The sequence below is a fragment of the Delphinapterus leucas genome, chromosome 20 (genome assembly GCF_059928025.1).
Source record: "Delphinapterus leucas isolate spDelLeu-1000000601 "Yukka" chromosome 20, BTC_Dleu_Yukka2, whole genome shotgun sequence".
In the NCBI taxonomy this organism is placed as follows: Eukaryota; Metazoa; Chordata; class Mammalia; order Artiodactyla; family Monodontidae; genus Delphinapterus; species Delphinapterus leucas.
The window spans coordinates 15,437,477-15,460,033 of record NC_143148.1 but is presented as its reverse complement, the minus strand read 5'-3'; the positions used below and the strand labels follow the sequence as shown (position 1 = coordinate 15,460,033).

The window sequence follows — 22,557 nt, the reverse complement described above, 5'->3', positions numbered from 1 at the left end:
GTTATTAACTCTTTTCAATGATGATTTTTTTGTACTCCTTTTTAGAAAAGGCCTGGGAAATTTATAAGTAAATAAAGACACAACAGGAAAGACTTGTGGGTTAAGTCTCATCCTTCTCCGTGAAAGCACAGCTAAAGAAAAACTCAGAAAACCTAGGTAGCAGAAAAGTATTTCCTCTGAGCACAGACATTGATTCTTTAAGACAACTCTGTGTATGGGACTCAGTTTAAACGAGTTTGGAACATTTAATTTACACTTAAATATGAGAGAAGCTGTCTAAGCAAGAACCATTAAGAATATAATGAGGATGCTATATTTCATCCCAATTTGTAATCAGCTAATCACAGGATAACCAATGTGAAAAGTTTTTCATCATATATTCAACTTTGTTAGATAGCTGAGAATTACTGTTGGAGAGAAACATATGAATTTACTGAATGTGGAAAAGCTTTCATCCATGTCACATGTCAAGAGATACTAAGGAATTCTTGTTGGAGAAGGTATCTGTGCATGATAAGAATGTTGGAAAGCCTTCAGCCTGAATCAGATCTCCTTCAGCATGATCAGGTTCATGCTGGAGAGAAACCTTATGAATGTAATGACTGTGGAAAAACATTTAACCTGAAGCAAAACCTCATAGAGCATAAGAAAATGCATACTGGAGAGAAATCACATGAATGTAATGAATGTGGTAAAGAATTCTCTCGAGTCTCATCCCTTACTCTACACTTGAGAAGTCATACAGGAAAGAAACCATATAAATGTAATAAACGTGGAAAAGCCTTCAGCCAGAAGGGAAACTTGCTTACTCATCAAAAACATCATACTGGAGAGAAAACTTATGAATGTGGGAAAGCTTCTATTCAGATGCCAAGCCTTATTAAACACCAGAGAAATCATATTGGAAACAAACCCTATGTATGTAAGGAATGTGGCAAAGCCTTCAATGGAAAATCATATCTCTCTGAGCATGAGAAAATTCATACAGGAGAGAAACCATTTGAATGTAATCAATGTGGAAGAGCCTTCAGCCAGAAGCAATACCTCGTTAAACATCAGAATATCCATAGTGGAAAGAAACCCTTTAAATGTAATGAGTGTGGAAAAGCCTTTAGCCAGAAGGAAAACCTCATTATCCATCAAAGAATTCATACTGGCGAGAAACCTTATGAATGTAAAGGGTGTGGGAAAGCTTTCATTCAGAAGTCAAGCCTCATTAGACACCAGAGAAGTCATACAGGAGAGAAACCTTATATATGTAAGGAATGTGGAAAAGCCTTCAGTGGGAAATCAAACCTCACTGAGCATGAGAAAATTCATATTGGAGAGAAACCCTATAAATGTAACGAATGTGGAACAATATTTAGGCAGAAGCAGTACCTCATTAAACATCACAATATTCATACAGGAGAGAAACCCTATGAATGTAATAAATGTGGAAAAGCCTTCTCTCGAATCACATCTCTCATTGTACATGTGAGAATTCATACAGGTGATAAGCCTTATGAATGTAAAATATGTGGGAAAGCCTTCTGTCAAAGCTCATCTCTTACTGTGCATATGAGAAGCCATACAGGTGAGAAGCCCTATGGTTGTAATGAATGTGGGAAAGCCTTCTCTCAGTTCTCAACTCTTGCTCTGCATATGAGAATCCACACTGGAGAAAAACCTTATCAGTGTAATGAATGTGGGAAAGCTTTTAGCCAGAAGTCACATCATATTAGACACCAGAGAATTCATACTCATTAAAACTCTGAATGCCTTGAATTTGGGAACACCTTCAAGAGAATTTGTATTAAACAGTATATCAGAAAATTCATTTTACAGTAAAGTCACATGAATGTGGAAAATCCTTCAGCAACAGCTCAAAATGTAATATACTGAGAATTTAATAACTATCACAGTATCATGAAAACCTACACCCCCAAGACCCCCACAACAAACATTGTTCCTGCTGTACTTTTAGGAGCATTCTCATTAAAGTAAGAATCCAGTCATGGACACTAATCAACATGGTTCTGGAAGGCCTACTTGATGCATTCAGACAAAGATATGCGAGGTATTAAGATGTGAAATTAAGAGACAAAATTGTCTTTTTTTTTTTTTTTTTCCAGTATGTGGGCCTCTCACTGTTGTGGCCTCTCCCGTTGCAGAGCACAGGCTCCGGACGCGCAGGCTCAACGGCCATGGCTCACAGGCCTAGCCGCTGTGCGGCATGTGTGATCTTCCCGGACCAGGGCACGAACCCATGTTCCCTGCCTCAGCAGGCGGACTCTCAACCACTGTGCCACCAGGGAAGCCCAAAATTGTCATTTTTTTGTTACATGTTTTGCTACATGTATAGTCATCAAAATTATGTGCTCTTGATGCAGTAATAGAAAACAAAGATTGTGACAGAATATTATATCCAGAAACATATGCATATCTTTATGGGGAATTAGCAATTGATAGAGGTGGTAATCACAAGTTGGTAGGAAAATCTGGATGATTTAAAAAATGGTCTCAGGGTAATTGACTCTTCATATGGAAAAATATTAGATCTTTGCTGTTGTTATACATTAAAGTATTTATTTAAAAATCCAAAAGTGTTGTGAAGATTAGAATGCAAAGAGCAAAACTTAGTAATATAAGAATTTTATAGGAGAATTTTTTCAAACCTCAGGGTAGGAAAGAATTTCAAAAACAGATTCCAGAATACCCACTCTTGAGTATACACACATATAGTGAAGAAACTGATACATGTACCCAGGGAGTCCTGTACCTTTATGTTCATTGCAGCATGAGTTATATTAGCAAAATATTGGAAACAAATGTCTGTCACTTTTGAAATGGATGAATAAAATGTGATGCAGTCACACTGTATAATATTCTCTAGTAGTTAAGTTTAACAAATTAAATCTATATGTATTAATAGAGAAAGATATGAAAATCATGTAGAGTGAAAACAAATGAAGTGAATATATTATAATTATACCTGTATGAATTTGAATTAAATCAACACTAACCAACACTAGTATTAAAGTATTGGTTATGGGTGAACATTTTTATGTAAAACTATGAAGAATGGATTGGAAGAATACACACTCAATTCCCAAAAGTGGTTGTCTCTAAAAAGAAAGGCAGTAGAAGGGAAATGGGGCCAAACATGGTAGTTAAAGGATACTTCAGTTTTGTATCTAAATATCTATCTCATTAAAAAGAAAAAAAGATTTCAAGTAAATAAAACAAAATATTAGTTAATTCTGAATTGTAATAGTATATGAGTTTATTCTGTTGTTTATGCTATTTCTTTTAAACTTCTGAAAATTAAAAAAGATAGGGATAGGAGTAGGGGAACTATATGGAGTACATGTTATAGTGGATTCACATTCCCAGTTAGATGCAGATATTTTACAGAAGATATTTCTACAATCATATCTTTACTATAAAATATGAATTTTAAAAATTGGAATGGTAACAAATCTAGTTATTTAAATTTACTCTCAAATGTCATATCATTAATCTCTGTGTGGTCTCTGCTGAGACCACAGTAGATTATAGCATGACTTTGCAACAGGTGATTGAATCACATACATCTAAGGATCATATCACTTAGTAATACATGCACAAACTTGTTAGAGATAATTAGTTTTTCAGAAACATTTATCAGAAATTTTAATAGTCCACATAACCAGTATTGGCATTAGAAATTTGACATTTTTTAAATGAGGAAAACATGTCACTCTTACATTTTTTTGTATGCCATTGAGTAAAACATCAACTCTTGCATTTCAGCTTGAGTTTTAAACTCAGACTATTTTTCTTCTCTAACCTGCCACAGTCAATCAATTTCCCCCACCTCTAGTTTGTTTGTTTCCTTCAGGAAAATGGCACTGAAAAGGGAGATCTCAGACCTAAACAGAATTCTTTTATTAAAAGCAAATATTTATGAGGATTTTTGATTCCTTTCCACAATAACTTGACATATAGAAAGCATTTAGTGTTCTTTTTCAATAGTGATAAAAAATGAGTATGTAACACAAACCTTAGGCTGCTTTCAAATATATCAATTTCTTTTAAACCCAGAATAATACTATGCTACTATAACTATAGCACTGCATGGCTTATTAGCATATTTGAAGGTTGGTCTTGAGATAAGATTATAAATGCCATAGGTTGACTTTGTGAGGTAATGTATCCAAATAAGATACATATATATCTATGTGAATCTAAATTATCCTCTCTTTCCTTCCATTTCTCATTAAGCATTCTCTCATATTCCTTAAGTGTTATCCCTTTGTGCTGGTGCAGCTTTGAAATCACCGGAGCAACTAGGAACTCTAATCCAGACCAAATAAGGAGGATTACCTTTTGGTGCCTATAGCTGGTCAGTGCCAAGGCCTAGCAACAATAATGATTATAATGGTCAGATAGAGTAAGATAAGCAGTTGCTGCACAGTATTCAGTGATACTGTGTGCTATAAATTTATTCAGCCATCCCCCTACTAATTCAACTTGTTGCTAGTTATTTGCCATCACAAACAACACTATAGTAAACACCCTTATATTGGCCCTTACCTTTTATTTTTATTTCTGGGGGATATTTTATTTCTGGGGGAATTATTCCTACTAATTCAACTTGTTGCTAGTTATTTGCCATCACAAACAACACTATAGTAAACACCCTTATATTGGCCCTTACCTTTTATTTTTATTTCTGGGGGATAGATTATAGGCAAGAGACTGCTTGATCAAAGGATATGTGCTATTTTAAAATTTTAAGATGCAATCAGTTATTTTCAAAAAGACAAGTTTCCTCCAGCCATGCAATAGGTGGTATTATACTAAAATTCATGTTTGTCTGATGAGTATAAACCTCACCTTTTCCTAGATTTGCTTCTTTGTAAATTTTCATATTAGCCTATTTTCCTATAGGATTATTTATCTTTTTGTCAGTTTTGAAGACTTCTTCATGTATTAGACATTAGGAAGTTTATGGATTGGTTATAGAGATATTTTAATCTCTAGATTATATATGTTATTTCTTAGGTTTTCTTATAAATTGTCTATTTCCTTTTTGCAATATATTAATATTTAATCCATCTAGAATTGAATTTTTAATGTCATATATGAGGGTTCATTTTCTTTTCTTCCAGATGGGTTGCCAGTTATACAAGCACAATTTGTTAAAATAATCCAGCAGCCAGTTTATCAGCAAGTCACACAGCTCTGACACCTGCATGTCCACCAGAAGCAATCACAGATTTGAACTAGCAATCAAAAAAAGAGAGAGGGAGAGCAGAATAAGCTTTAACCTGGCATTAAGTTTATTATTAGATTTGTCCTGACAAAAAAATGTCTTCACAGCATGTTCATCAACAGTCCCGCAACTATCCAAGCAAGCACAGCTTCCACTGCTTCAGCACTGCACAGAGGAGAAAAGATCAAAATGGAAGTGGTTCACCTCAGCACTGGGAAACATTAACGTTCTCATCCAGCACATTTTATAATAACCAACCAGGGCATCTGCACGGTGTGCCACCATCACATGGGGCACACTCACTTGTAACAATGATAATCATTTAAGCACAGAGAAGCCACTGCCTTGGTTTCCCAAGACTTGTGATGCCTTACTTATATAGGCTGTCAATGTCTACATGCCAGTTAACAGTTCACCCCATCCAGATACAGGCTACAGATGAGAGATTTACAGTGGTGTTTTCTTCAAGGAAACTGGTAGAAAGGCAAATCTAAAGTCATTTTTCCAGAGATGAATCAGTGGGAAAGACCTGTTCTTAATCCTTTACTGATACCACACTTTTCCTACTCAACTAAAACTTTGCTATGTAATCCTTTAACCATATGATCTTTTCTTCATTCAACTTAAACTGCCTTATATTTTGATTTATACCAGCACCTATTTCTATATTCTCTTGCTTCATTAATCTGTTTTTCTATTCCTATATTAACACCATATTAATTGATAACATATTAGCCTTATTGTATTTTGATACTGAGTATTACAGCAAGTCCCTCACTCCCTGTTTTTCAGTTTTATTGGCTAATCTAATTTTCTTTCTATATAAATTAAGATAGTTTTCTCAAATTACAAAAACGCTTTGATATTCTAATTGGAATTACACTAAATATATACACCTACTTTGGGAGAAATGACATTTATGATACTGTCTTTCTGTCCCAAAACATAGTATACCTTTGCATTTGTTCAAATTGTGATTCACGTCCATCAGCATGAGGATTCTGAACAAAGTAATTTGAAGCCCATTGCTGCTTAATACCATTATATTAAAGATTCGTTTTTGGTGAATAAGGAAATCCCCCTTCCACCCCAGCCCAGAATTCATGTGTGGAAGCCCTAATCTGCAATGTGATGGTATTTGGAGATGGGGCCTTAGGGAGATTAATTAGTTTTAGATTAGGTGGCACACTTATGATGGGAGTATTGCCCTTATAAGGAATGCCTCGTGTATACACCAAGCACACAGTGAGACAGCAGCTGTCTACAACCCAGGAAATGGACCTTCACCAAATCTGCCAGCACTTTGCTATTGGGACTTCTTAGCCTCTACAACTGTGAGAAATAAATGTCTGTTGTTTAAGCCACTCAGTCTATGGTATTTTGTTATAGTAGCTCAAGCTAAGACAGTCCCCTTCCTGCTTAATTCTACCCCAGCCAGTTAAATATGAGGTAAACATCTTGTCAGATGCTATGAGCTCCCGATATATGGTAAATAAGACAAAACCACTTCTCATTAGAAGAGTATAATCCCAACTCCTTTAACAAACTCTGTAATTTTTGGCAATTTGTAAAACTTCCTAAGTCCCAATTTCTTCATTTTAAAATAAAAATTGTTGGAATGGGAAATATGTGAAAAATACAGTTCCTGCAAATGACGTCACCAAAATGTTGAACTAGGAAGCTCCAAGCTATTGTTTTCCCATAGAAACTGAAAAACAACAACAAAAAAAACCCCAGAAGCTTTCTGAACCAACTTTGTAGTACCTCTGAGAAACAGTCAAAGGTTTTTTGAAACAAGAAAATGCTCAATTAAGAAAAGCCATCTTCAAAATGTTAGTAATGTTTTGTGGCATGTTTACTCTTTCCCCACCCCTCCCCAGCACAACAGTGATCTTGGTCTTGACCTGGTGGCAACCCAGTTTCTCCTCAAACTTGAGGGAGCAGAGCAGACCATGTTTGCAAATTATTGTGTATCTCTGTTCTAACCTATCTTGAGGATACTTGAAGGACTGATGCAAGGCACATTACTGTTTCACATTACTCAGAATGCAGGTGGGGAAATGAGCATGCACTCCTCATAAAACCTTCAAGGTGGAATGCCTGGGGCAAGAGATATTGGTGGGGACACAAGCTATGGCCTGGAGGAAAAGCTAGGGTAAAACTCTGGGAAATTAAGACATTCAAAAGCAGATGTGTATAGGGGGGACTTTACTAAGACATACACATGTCCACACAGGGACTTCCCTGGTGATCCAGTGGTTAAGACTCTGCTTCCACTGCAGGGGGTGCGGGTTTGCTCCCTGTTCAGGGAACTATGTTCCCATATGCCACACGGTGCAGCAAAAAAAAAAAAAAAAGAAAAAGAAAAAAAGATATATACATGTCCACACAAGAAGCATGCCAAGAAGTCTTACTTAATCTTGAGAAGACAAGATTTCACCTTGGGGTGATACCTAGGCTCAGAGCAATTCTAGCTAAATGGTGAAGGAATGCCCCAGCACAGAACCAACCTGCAAAGACTAGGGAAGGTGGCTGTTCTCTTGTGTGTGTGTGTTCGTGTGTTGTTCGTTTCAGCTTCTGGCATTCAAGAAAATCTCTGTCAAAACAGTTAAAAGCAGATATACACAAAATGAACTAAAGAAAAAGGCTTTTAGGGACTTGCCTGGTGGTCTAGTGGTTAAGACTCTACACTCCCAATGCAGGGGGCCTGGGTTTGATCCCTTGTCAGGGAACTAGACCCCGCATGCTGCAACTAAGAGTCTGCATGCCGCAACTTAAAAAAAATGATTCCACATGCCACAACTGAAGATCCCACATGCCACAACAAAGACCCAGCACAGGCAAATAAATAAATAAATATTTTTAAAAAACAGAAAATGACTTTTAAGTTATCATGCATGCAAGAAACAGTCTATGCAAAAATAAATAGAAAAAGTATCAGATTACCACAGCCTTTAACAATCAAAAACATTGAAACTGGGGAAGGGGGAAAAGCTGATTTCCAGAATTAACACTTTTTAATAGTGTCCAATTTACAATACAAAACATAAAGCACATGAAGAAACAGGAAACATGACTCATGAGAAGGAACAAAGCTAATTGACAGGAACTGTCCTTGAGGAAGCCCAGTCATGGACTTACTAGACAAAGATTTTTAAACAATTGTCTTAAATATGGTCAAAGAGCTAAGTGACAATATGGACAAATAACTAAAGGAAACCAGGAAAATCACATGAATAAAATGAGAATATCAACAATCAGAAATTATAAAATGGAACCAAACAAATTCTGGAGCTACAATATACAATAATTGATGTGAAAAATTTACTAGAGGGGTTCAACAGTGGACATGATTAGACAAAAAAAAAAAATCAGCAAACTTGAATATATTAAATAATATATTATTTTATATTCAGTGTAAGAGGCAAATAGAAACCCAAATGAAGAAGAGTGCATAAGGGACTTGTTGGACACCAACAAGCAGATCAAAATATGCATTATGGAGTCCCAGAAACAGAAGAGATAGAGAAGGGGTAGAGAGGTTATTTGAATGAATAGTGGCCCCAGACTTTAAAAATTTGATAAAAGACATGAATCTGGGGCTTCCCTGATGGCATAGTGGTTAAGAATCCACCTGCCAATGAAGGAGACACGGGTTCAAGCCATGGTCCAGGAAGATCCCACATGCCTCAGAGCAATTAAGCCCATGTGCCACAACTACTGAGCCTGCGCTCTAGAGCCCACAAGCCACAGCTACTGAAGCCCATGTGCCAAGAGCCCATGCTCCACAACAAGAGAAGCCACTGCAATGAGAAGCCCGCATACCACAATGAAGAGTAGCCCCCACTTGCCACAACTAGAGAAAGCCCACGCACAGCAACGAAGACACAATGCAGCCATAAATAAATAAATAAATAAATAAATTTTTAAAAAGACATGAATTTACAAGAAGCTCAACAATCCCCAGGTAGGATAAACCCAAAGAGGCCCAGACTGAGACATAATGTAGTCAAATTTTCAAAAGCCAAAGACAGAGACACTTGAAAGCAACAAGAGAAAAGTGACTCATTGAATACAACAGATCCTGAATAAGACTGTTACTCAATTTCTCACCAAAACCTTAGAGGCCAGATGGCCTATGATAAATGCTAAAGGGAGTCCTTCAGGTTGAAGATATACAGTATATGAAGAAACTCTACTCCAGTAGAGTAAAATACATGGGCAAATATTTTCATAATTTTGGTTTGTAACTCCACTTTTTATTTTCTACAGAATTTACAAGACAAATAGATAAAAATATTTACAAATCTATGTTATTGGGCACACATTGTATACAGATGCAACATTTTTTTAAATTAATTAATTAATTTATGGCTGTGTTGGGTCTTTGTTTCTGTGCAAGGGCTTTCTCTAATTGTGGCAATCGGGGGCCACTCTTCATTGCGGTGCACGGGCTTCTCACTATCGCGGCCTCTCTTGTTGCGGAGCACAGGCTCCAGACGCGCAGGCTCAGTAATTGTGGCTCTCGGACCCAGTTGCTCTGCGGCATGTGGGATCTTCCCAGACCAGGGTGCGAGCCCATGTCCTCTGCATTGGCAGGCAGACTCCCAACAACTGCACCACCAGGGAAGCCCCCAGATGCAACATTTTGACATTAATAACAAAGGGAGAACAGAACTGTATAGGAGAAGAATTTTGTTATGTGGCTGTAAATAAGTTGGTATTAATTCAAATTAGATTGTTATAACATTTAGAATGTTATATGTAATACCCATGGTAACCACAAGGATATATCTATAGCATATTAAATCAACAACATATGAAAAGGATTATACACCATGACCAAGTGGGATGTATTCCTGGATGATTCAGCATGTTCAAGGATAGTTCAGCACACATCAATTAATGTAACACACTGCATTTAACAAAATCCAACACCCACTCATGATAAAAAAAAACACTCGACAAATTAATAATAGAAGCCTCCTCAACATGATAAAGCCATATATGAAAAACCCATAGATAACATGATACAATGTTGAAAGACTGAAAACTTTTCCCTTAAGATCAGCAACAAGAGAAGGAAGTCTGCATTCACCATTTCTGTTCAACATAGTATTGGAAGGTCTACCCAGACCACTTAGGCAAGAAAAAGAAAATGCATTTAAATTGGAAAGGAAGAAGTAAGATTATCTCTATTCTCTGACACAATCTTTTATGTAGAAAACCCTAAGGATTCCACAAAAAATATTAGAGCTAATAAATGAATTCAGCAAAGTTGCTGGATACAAAATCAACATGCAAAAAATCAATTTCATTCCTATACATTAACAATGAGAAAACCCCTCCCCATGCAAATTATAAAAACAATTCCATTTACAATAGCATCCATTCCACTTGCAACTATTTTGCATCAAAAAGAATAAACTACTTAGGAATAAATTAACCAAGGAGATCAAAGGTTTGTATGGTGAAAACTACATAATAGTTCTGAAAGAAATTAAAGAAAACATAAACAAATGGAAAGATCTCATATTCATCGATAGAAGATGATAATGTTAAGATGACAGTACCACTCCAAGTGATATACAGATTAAATACAATCCCTATCAAAATCCCAGGGGTGCTTTGGTGGAAATAGAAAAACGTATCCTAAAATTCTTATGAAATTTCAGTGGCCTGAACAGCCAAAGAAATCTTGAAAAAGAGAACAAAGTTAGAGGGTTTGCTGATCTTGATTTCAAAACTTACTACAAAGCTACAGTAATCAAAACAGTGCAGCACTGGACAGACAAATAGCAAACAGAATATAATAGCGACCCCAGAAACAAACCTTTGTGTATATTGTCAACTGATTTTTAACAAAAGTGCCAAGACCACTTAATGGGGAAAAGACAATCTTTTCAACAGATGTTGCTAGGAAAACTGGCTCAAGTTGTAATGAAGTCAAGCCCTTACCAAAAACCATATACAAAAATTAACTCAAAGTGGAAAAAAGACCTAAACTTAAGACCTAAAACCATAAAACTCTTACAAGAAAACATAGGGGGAAAGCTTCGTGACAATAGATTTGGTGATAGGTTATTGGATATGATACCAAAAGCACAGGCAAACAAAAGAAAAAATAGATAAATTGGACTAAATCAAAATTTAAAACTTGTGTATTAAAGGTCACTATCAAGAGGGTGAAAAGAGGGACTTCCTTGGTGGTCCAGTGGTTAAGAATCTGCCTTCCAATGCAGAGGACGCAGGTTTGATCCCTGGTCGAGGAACTAAGATCCCACATGCCGCAGGGCAACTAAGCCCACGCACTCTAGAGCCTGCATGCCACAACTAAAGACAAGCCCGTGCACCGCAACAAAAGATCCCACATGCCACAATGAAGATCCCACATGCCGCAACTAAGAACTGATACAGCCAAAAAAAAAAAAAGAGAGAGAGAGAGAGAGAGAGTGAAAAGAAAAGAATTGGAGAAAATATTTGCAACACACGTTAGTATCCACAATATATAAAGAATTCCTACAACTCAACAACAAAAACAAACACAAAGAAGAATTTATGCCTATCCTCAAACTATTCCAAAAGATTGAAGAGGAGGGAACACTCTTAAGTCATTCTATGAAGCCACCATCAACCTGATACCAAAACCAGATAAAGGCACTATCAAAAAAGAAAATTACAGGCCAATATCTTTGTTGAATATAGTTGCAAAAATCCTCAACAAAATATTAGTAAACCGAATCCAACAATATATAAAAAGGATCATACACCATGATCAAGTTGGATTCACTCCATGGTCACAAGGCTGGTTCAACATATGCAAATCAATCAGTGTGATATACTGCATTAACAAAAGTAAAGACAAAAACCACCTGATCATCTCAGTAGACAAAGAAAAAGCATTTGACAAAATTAAACATCCATTCACAATAAAAACTCTCACTAAAGTGGGTATAGAGGGAACATATCTCAATATAATAAAAGCCATTTACGACAAACCCACAGCAAGTATAATACTCAACAATGAAAACTGAAAGCCTTCCTGCTAAATTCAGGAACAACACAAGGATGCTACAGCAATCAGATAAAAAGAAATAAAAGTTATCCAAATTAGAAAGGAAGAGGTAAAACTGTCACTATTTGCAGATGACATGATACTCTATATAGAGAACCCTAAAGTCTCCACACAAAAACTATTAGAACTAATAAATGAATTCAGCAAGGCAGCAGGACACAAGATTAACATACAGAAATCTGTTGCGTTTATTTACACTAATAGTGAAATATCAGAAAGAGAAAGTTAAAAAAAAAATTCCGTTTAAAATCACATTAAAAAAATACCTAGGAGTAAACATAATCAAGGAAGTGAAAGACCTATACACTGAAAACTATAAAACTTTGATAAAGGAAATCGGAGATGATTCAAAGAAATGGAAATAATATCCCATGCTCTTGGATTGGAAGAATTAATATTGTTAAAGTGGCCATACTATCCAAAGCAATCTACAGATTTAATGTGATCCCTATCAAAATACCCATGACATTTTTCACATATCTAGAGCAAATAATTCTAAAATTTATATGGAACCACAAAAGACCCAGAATTGCCAAAGAAATCCTGAGGTAAAAAGAACTAAGCTGGAGGCATAACCCTTCCAGACTTCAGACAATACTACTCAACTATGGTAATCAAAACAGCATGGTACTGGCACAGAAAGAGACACATAGGTAAATGGAACAGAATAGAGAGCCCAGAAATAAACCCACACACCTACAGTCAATCTATGACAAAGAAGGCAACAATATATAATGGAGAAAAGACAGTCTCTTCAACAAGTGGTGCTGGGAAAGCTGGACAGCTACATGTAAATCAGTGAAATTAGAACACTCCCTCACAGCACATATAAAAATAAACTCAAAATGGTTTAAAGACCTAAACATAAGATGTGATACCATAAAACTCCTAGAAGAAAACATAGGCAAAACATTCTCTGACCTAAATCATAGCAATATTTTCTTAGATCAGTCTTCCAAAGTAAAAGAAATAAAGGCAAAATAAACAAATGGGACCTAATCAAACTTAAAAGCTTTTGCACAGCAAAGGAAACTATCAATAAAATGAAAAGACAACCTATGGACTGGGAGAAAATATTTGCAGACAATGAGACTGATAAGGGGTTAATATGCAAATTATATAAAGAGCTTATACAACCCAATACTGAGAAAACAAACAACCCAAACAAAAAATGGGGAGAAGACTTAAATAGACATTTCCCTAAAGAAGACATAAAGATGGCCTAATTAGAGGCCACATGAAAAGGGACATGGAAAGATGCTCAACATCGCTAATTATTAGAGAAATGTAAATCAAAACCACAATGAGTACCACCTCACACCAGTCAGAATGGCCATCTGTAAATGGCCATCTGTAAGGTCTATAAATAATAAATGCTCGAGAGGGTATGGAGAAAACGGAATCCTCCTACACTGTTGGTGGGAATGTAAATTGGTGAAGCCACTATGGAAAACTGTATGGAGGTTCCTTAAAAAACTAAAAATAGAGCTACCATATGATCCAGCAATTCCACTCCTGGGTGTATATCCAGGAAAAATGAAAACTCTAATTCAAAAAGATGCATGCACCCCAATGTTCATAGCAGCACTGTTTACAATAGCCAAGACATCAAAATATCCCAAGTGCCCATCAACAAGATAAGTGGCCTAAGAAGATGTGGTATATATATATACAATGGAATATTACTCAGCCATAAAAAAGAATGAAATATCGTAATTTGAGGCAACGTGGATGGACCTAGAAAATGTTATAGTTATTGATGTAAGTCAGACAGAGAAAAGACAAATGCTTTATATCACTTATATCTAAAAAATAATACAAATGAGTCTATATACAAAATAGAAAGAGACTCACAGACATAGAAAACAAACTTATGATTACCAAAGGGGAGAGGGAAGGGGGGGTAAAAATTAGGTGTATGGGATTAACAGATACAACCTATTATACACAAAATAGATAAATTACAAAGATTTACTCTACAGTACAGGGAATTATATTCAGTATCTTGTAATAACCTATAATGAAAAATAATCTGAAAAAAAATATATATATAACTGAATCACTTGCTGTACACCTGAAACTAAACAGTATTATAAATCAACTATACTTCAATTTTAAAAATTGTTAAAATGGTAAATGTTGTGTTATGTATACTTTACTACAATAAAAAATCTCTTTCCTGGTAATAAGTATGCAATGAGTAAATGTTAATCATAATTATTATCTAGTATTTAAATGAGTAGTCTCACATCAGTAAGTTAAAAAATAATAAATCTACAATATTGGTCTAAGCTATGATTAAAAGAATAATATTTGTTCAGAGAAGGTAGAGACTAATGCTAATTGAAAGAGTTTTTTCATCTCAGGTAGGAATGCAAAATTAACATCAGAAGAGGTTTTTATATGGACAGAGCGTATAATAAAAGAGGCAGATGTAGGGAAGAATACAATGTGAAAAACTTGAAATGGAGTACAGGAAGAGTAAATCTTGCCAACTCCAGTATAATTGATTTTCCTCTCTAGTACCTCAAGCCCTTGAAGGTTTTGAATCCAGATTCTGTGACCCAAAATGCATTCATTTGGCATAGTCTCCATAGACAACCTGGGTCATGAATGGAAATTATTTGAAGTGATCCCTCAAATGTGAAAAGGAAGGGTATGTCAGTCAGGCAACATTTTTCCCATCTTGCAACCATAGAGACATTTGTTGAACATCTACTATAGCCCAGACCATTGAGGAGCTATGTGTTTCTAGAAAAGCCTCAGTCATATACTTTACCAAATGTCCTAAGTATGAAGTGCAAAAAGTCAAATCTATTTTTCATTCAGTTATTTATTGATCCCATCATTGAATCAGGTCCTGCTGTTGGCTAATGAATATGTAATACACAGTTTGCTCCCTGAGGCTCACATAGTGTAGTACAGGAAACAGATATAGGGTTTTGAAGCTCAGAGAAGGTAACATTTAAACTGAGTCTTGAAGGGTGAGAGTGACATCACTGGGCAGAGAAGGGAGAAAAGATCATTCCTAGGCAAAGGATAACCTACGTACAATTGGTCAAGAGCCGTATTACAGAAATTGTAAATATGCTGTCCCCAAGCTAGAAGCAGCTTCCCACCCACTTTATCTGACTGGTTCTGACTCATCAGCTCAGTGGTTAGTTTCTCAGGCAAGTAGCCTCTGAGATACCTGATTAGGGCAAAACTGCTATTTTTACTGGTCATCAAACAATATAAATCCTTGTTGTAACACTTAAAACTGCTGAGAATTTCCATTTTTTTATGACTGATAGATATCTGTCTCCCTATGTATGCTGCAAGACTCAGGCACAGTCTTAGCACAGTTTCTGGACCACAGAAGGTGCTCAATAAATATCTGAGGAATTAATGAATGAATGAAGTGAATAAACCCCCTCAAGACATGACAAGTGAGTTGCCTATGACTGATAAATAGAAGACAAAGAGAAATCCCCAGGATTCCTGACCTCTGGCCTGGGCTCTTTTCAATTAAAAAAAGCCCTGGGTTAGGGAAAAATATTGTAGATATTTTGAAATTCAGCATTTTCCATCAATATAAAGAAAAAGTTATATTTTTCTTAAACCGCTGTACCTTTCTTTTTTGTGGTCATCTCCAAGGGCTCTCAAATGACCTTGAAAGGTCACAGACTTTGGAAGCAGTGATTTTTCTCTCTCTCTTTTGGGTACTGATATTCAAATTATTCCATCTCTCAGGGAACTGTGAGATGAGATCTCAGATTTGACAAATATTTCCATTATCTGCCCTGGATAAAATGGGAATGACTTCTACTGTGCTTTTTTACTCTCTTCACACAAGTGATTCATGGTGTATTTGTGAATGGAATACTAGGACAAATGGTATCTATATTTCTATATTTATTAAATATTTCCAAATTGCATTAAAATTGTTGTACCAATTTATATTCTCTTATCAATGTATGAGAATCCCCACTGATCCACATCCTCACCAACCCCTGTTTTCACACTAATTTTCCCAAACATATTGATTGTGGAATGGTAGCTCACTGTGGCTATAATTGGCATTTCTTTGGTTATTTGTGAGGATAAGCTTCTTTTCAAATGTTTCTTGTCTATCTAGTTTCCTCTTCTGTGGATTTTCTGTTCATGTATACCCTTCACCTACTTTTTTTTTTGCATTTACAAATAATTATGTATGAATTGTGTATATAATCTGAATACTAATCTTTTGTCGGTTATACATGTTGCAAATATCTACTCTCAGACTACTTCTTTTTTCACTTTATGATATTTTTGGATGCCCAATAGTTTTAAATTTTAATATAATCACCTTACTCTTTTATGTTTGTATTTGGAATCTTGCTTATGAATTATTTCCTACTCCATGGTATCAAAGCTATTGTACTATATTTTCTTTCAAGAGTTTAACAGATTTGCTTTTCATAGTTCTTTCTCTTTTCCCCCTATAATTGATATGTAACATTATATTAATTTCAAGAATGCAACATAATCATTTGAAATTTGTATATAGTGTGAAATGATCATAATAACTCTAACATCCATCACCACACAGTTACAATTTTTCTTTTCTTGTGATGAGAACTTTTAAGATTTACTTTCTTTGAGACTTTCAGAGATACAATACAATATTATTAACTATAGTCACCACGCTGTACATTACATCCCCAGGATTTACTTATTTTATAACTGGAAGTCTGTACCTCTTAATAACGTTCATCCATTTCACCCACCCACCCCCACTCACTCCACACCTCTGGCAACGACCAATCTGTCCTCTGTATCTGTGAGTTTAGTTTTTGGATTTTTTTTTCTTTCCACATATAGGTGAGATCATATGGCATTTGTCTTCTGTCTGACTTATTTCACTTAGCATAATGCCCTCAAGGTCCATTAGTTTTGTCACAAATGAGATTTCCTTCCTTTTTTGTAGCTGAATAATATTCCGTTGTATATAGAAGATATACAGATGGCCAACAGGTATATGAAAAGGTGCTAAACATCATTAATCATCAGGGAAATGAAAATCAAAACCATGAGCTATCCCCTCACACCTGTTAGAATGGCTGTCATCAAAAAGACAAGAGATAACAAATGTTGGTGAAGATGTGGAGAAAAGGGAACCCTTGTGCACCGCTGGTGGGAATGTAAGTTGGTGGAGCCACACTAGAAAACAGTTTGGAGGTTCCTCAAAATATTAAAAATAGAACTACCATATAATCCAGCAATCCCACTTCTGGTATACAGTTGACCCTGAACAACATGGGTTTGAACTGCCTGGGTCCATTTATATATGGATGTTTTCAGTAAATACATACTACAGTACTACACGATCCATAGTTAGTTGAATCCTCAGATGCAGAACCGCAGATCCAGAGGGCTGGCTGTAAAATTATACTCGGTTTTCAACTGCATTGGGAATTTGTGCCCCTAACCCCTGCATTGTTCAAGGGTCAACTGTATATCCAAAGGAAATGAAAACAGGATTTCAAAGAGATATCCGCACTCCCATGTTCATTGCAGAATTATTCACAATAGCCAAGATATGAAAACAACTTAAGTGTCTGTCAATGGATGAATGGAATAAAAAGACGTGGTGTATATACAATGGAATATTTTTCAGCCATAGAGCTTTATTTCAAAGGAGCAACAGGATTAGTTTTCAGATTCAACTCTTTTGAATGTTCACTACTTTGGACTTTAACTTTTGAGTGGTTTTAGTTTTTAGACTTTAAACAGGAAATATGAGTGGAAGGAAAATTTTCTCAAATTTGGTACCTCTTATGTTGGGTATTTCATTATTCCTTATTGCAGAATCTCTGTGATAGGCTTTATTAGACAGTAGAACTAAGCATAATTTGGGATGGAAAAAAATTATAGACTGATGTGAAAAACCAGAGCTGAACAGTAGCTAAGATAGTAAAAATACATTTTATTCAGGACTATATCAATAGGGGAAAAGAGACCTCAGGCTCAATTCTGAATACAGCATGGACAAATGGAAATTTATAGCCAGGGAACAGGATGAGGGTCAGTGGATGAAAAATTCTCAGAGGAAACATCAGGGGTAAGGGTGGTTCTGGCTAAATCAACCTAACAGGATTCTTGTTGAAGGCAGGCCAGCATGATCTGTCATCACTTGGGGGATAGTGGATGATGAGGAACCTGATCAGATGTCAACAGTGATCAGATGCCAAGGGTGGAGGGTTCTAGTTCGACTGACTTAGCAGAGTTCTTGCTACATCTAGATTTCATAATAAGTGCACAGATAGACCTAGGAGATGGTTCAAGAATCTGACTAAAGTTTGGTCAGGCAAAGAATCTTTGTCACAGGATTGTTGGCATTTGGGCAAAGCAAGACCTTGGGGTTAATTAAACTAACGTGCTATGAATGACCCAATTCAGAGACTTCTGGAGGCAAATTATACATTTTCATTAGCAGTCCAAAAGGATGCCCCAAGTAACAAGGGTTGGTAGTGGGGCAGTGGTCTCACGAAGATGCAAGCAAGGCTATACTAATAAATTATTGACTCCAGAGGGTTTTGGCCATATCCGTTGAGTTAACAGAACAAAACCTGGGGAACGTTAGTGAATAATGCTTCTTTCCCACTAATCCATTTTTCAAGAGGAGAGATTTTCCCTAAATATTCTTGGCTTCTTGCCTTACCTCTTATTTCTCTCCTTGAAAGGTGGAGCAAAATAGCTGATTAGAGAATTTATTGCTGCTTAGCTCCAAATTAACCCTTTGTTGCCTGATCTGTGAGAAGAGATCTTTCTTTTTAAACATTTTTTTCTTTCACCAGCTAGCATGATGTTTAGTTTCGTCATTAGAGAGTGCTGGAGAAACAATGCAGCAGGAGGGAGTTCTTGGTTCGAGTGTGGCTCTCTCTCCAAGTTCCTGAAAATAGGCTCTCTTCTCTACTGCTTGGTTCCATAGTTTTCTCCAGTACAAAGTGCCTTTCTGGCACAGCTTTCTCCAGCATTTGGCCACCATGTTTTCTTTAGTTCTTTACTCAGTCACAGACATCATAGCCGAGCTCTTCAAACAAATGTGTCTGTGTCCCAGCCAGGGCTCTACTCCCTATACACTTTCTAAAGCCCTACAAATGCACACTTGGGGGACCTCATGCACCCAGCCATCTAGCAAGCCAGTACCTGGCCTTTATCAGCTGACAGCTACCAGGAGCTGTCCTGGCCCAAGCCCTTCATGGATATATGCTAGGTACCTACAAAGGGAGGCCTCTATAACTCCACATTCCAGTAGTGTCCATAGTGATACCCCAACTCCCTCTACATGTCTATCTATCAGCTTCTGCTCATCTCACTGCCTGGTGTAAATCATATCTGGGGTCTGAGTGACTCAGCAAACTTCTCTGCTATAGTTGGTCTTTCATGAAGTATGAACTCCTCTCCTTCCAAGTTGGTCCTTCCTTAGGTACACTGCCTCAGCCCCAGAGACCCTTGAGTCCCTTTCCATCTCAACAGTATATAAAAAGAGCTCTATATAATTATTATTATTGCTTAATAATTCTTTATATTAAACTTCCCTGTTTCAGTTACTGTGTAGTTTCCTGTCTTCTGATTAAACCTAGACTGCCCTGGCCCTACTTCTTTTCTCTTCTGCTGTGGAATCTGCCTGTCTGCATAGAGCACAAAGCATGCATTCCCTAGGCCACGCCTTGGGACTGGGTATTAAGAGTCTGTTTTTTCCACTGCCATGATTTACTAAGCCAGTCTATTTATTTCTGGAGTCCAGTCGTGAATCTCATTGGACTCCCACATAAACCATCCTCCAATTTGCCTTTATCTACAATAAAGGCAATATTTAGCTTCCATATGTCTTAACACTTTGTCCCAAATCTCAGTTAAATAACAATTCATGGGAGGAAATGGGGTGATATATACTTGGCATCTTCAGAAGCCCCAGCACACAATGTCACATGATATAAAAATGTTACAGACTATCCCATGCTTTTATGATCTTGCTTATAGTAATTTCCATAAATAGCCTTTGGGAGGAGAAAAATCCAGACTTGCCACAACATGATCTATAAGAATGAATGAGAAAGCCCCATGCTCACTTTCCAGACCAAGGGGACTTAATACTTGGACCCAAGATAGTTGAAACCATGGAAGAAAAGTTTCTATTAGGCAGCAGTGGGATGGACAGAACTGGAAGTGTTAAGAGAGAGGACTGAAAATGATTAGTGAGCATTTCCTACTATACTCAAGCCTCCAGTCCGGTTGTCACACCCACATTTTGCTCACTCACTCAGCCCCCTCAAAAGGTAGACTCAGATTAAGAAGCCAGTGGAGGTTTGAGTTCAAGATGTTGACATAAGAGGCTCCTTAATATACAACCTCCCACAGACACACCAAATCTACAGCCACCTATGGAATAATTCCCTCTGAAAGAAATCCAGAAACGAGCTGAGTGACTCCTACATATCAGGAAAATGAGAAAAAATCCACAGTGAAACAGGTAGGAAAGTCTGAGACACAAACTCGCCATAAAACCCACTGCTGGCACAGTGACACACAGTCAAGAGAGAACCCAACTCCCAGCTTCTCCCTGAGGGGTAAAAGGTTTGGATCACATATCTGGCACCCTAACTTTTAAGAATTCCACCTGAGAGACAGACCCCCAAAATATCTAGCTCTGTAAGCCAATGAGATGTGTCCACAAGACTCACAAGGCTATAGTGAACTAAGAAACAGTTCTTAACAGTCTTGTGAAGAATCACTGTGGCTATTCTCCCAGGACTTGGCGCAGAAGCAGCAGACTAATTTTGTCTTTTAACCTTCATACTAGATTTATAAGTGATTAACCCACCACCATTACAACACTAGATTATTCTGGACTTAACTAAATAGTTACCTTTACCAGTGAGATTTATACTTTCGTATGTTTTCCTGTTACTAATTAGCACCCTTTCTTTCATCTTAAAGAAGTTGGTCAGACAGCAACTTTTAAAGTATGCAAATATAAACTTCCCTGGTGGTCCACTGGTTAAGACTCTGTGCTTCCATTGCAGGGGGCATGGGTTCAATCCCTGGTCAGGGAACTAAAGACCCCACACGCCCCGTGGTATGGCCAAAAAATTAAAATTTAAAAAAAACGTATGCAGATACATCTCTTCTGGGGAAGACTAGGAGATGGCTGTTTCTGTCTGCTCCCTCTGTATTAGCCCTGGAGGAATAGCCAGTTAAGAACTGCTTAGTTTTGTTTTGGTTTTTTGCTACCATCCCGTTGAACCCATGAACACAAGCACCACTGGCCACCAGAGTCAGGCTATAAGGAATGTGTCCTCTGGACAGCAGCCACCATAACCAGGGGGCCAGACTTGTGCACAAGCTCCTTTCATGAAGACTCCAGCATGCAGGCACAGAGGGAGAGCATAAAGATGGGGCCAACTGGTGTCCTGGTCTCTGGAGAGAATTGCAGTTAGCCCCTATATATGTGTTAAATTAGAAGCATACCCCTCAGGCCGCAGCTTTTAAGATGAGCAAATAGACCTCTTTCACTGAAAGACTGGAGTTTCAAATAAACAACCTAACTTCACACCTCAAGAAACCAGAAGAAGAAGAACAAATTAAGCCCAAAGTTAACAGAAAGAAGGAAATAATAAAGATCAGAGTAAATAAATAAAGACCAGAAAAACAATAGGAAATATCAACAAAACCAATAGCTGATTTTTCAAAACCATAACCAAAATTGACAAACCTTTAGCTATACAAAGAAAAAAAGAGAGAAGACTCAAATAAATAAATAATAATAGAGATGTTACAACTGATACTACAGAAATACATAGGATCATAAGAGACTGCTATGAATATGCCAACAAGTGAGATAATCTAGAAGAAGTGAACAAATTCCTAGAAACACACAACCTACCCAGACTGTACTGGGGGGCTTCCCTAGTTGCGCAGTGGCTAAGAATCCGCCTGCCAATGCAGGGGACACAGGTTCTGGTCCAGGAAGATCCCACATGCCGCAGAGCAACTAAGCCCGTGTGCCACAACTACTGAGCCTGGGCTCTAGAGCCCATGAGCCACAACTACTGAAGCCTGCGTGCCACAACTACTGAAGCCTGCGTGCCTAGACCCTGTACTCTGCAACAAGAGAAGCCACCACAATGAGAAGCCCTCTTACAGCAACGAAGAGTAGCCCCCACTTGCCTCAACTAGAGAAAGCCTGTGCACAGCAACGAAGACAGAATGCAGCCAA

The 22,557-nt window shown here is 37.1% G+C and overlaps 1 protein-coding gene across 4 annotated transcripts in view; it reads left to right on the top strand.

Moving 5' to 3' along the window:
• ZNF260 (zinc finger protein 260) overlaps positions 1-22,486 on the top strand; it is a 32,808-nt gene extending 10,322 nt beyond the window's left edge. The window contains exons 3-4 of one of the 4 annotated variants that reach the window (XR_002646392.3): positions 46-2,059; positions 5,136-22,486. Coding sequence is in view for 2 of the 4 variants with exons in the window: in XM_022586332.3 (XP_022442040.1) it covers positions 511-1,749 (1,239 nt within the window). In the remaining 2 variants the exon portion in view is untranslated. Of the gene's footprint in view, positions 1-45 lie in introns of all 4 variants that reach the window. The other 3 variants (XR_016390860.1, XM_089902313.1, XM_022586332.3) reach the window with 3 other exon arrangements.
• Positions 22,487-22,557: the final 71 nt, after the last annotated feature.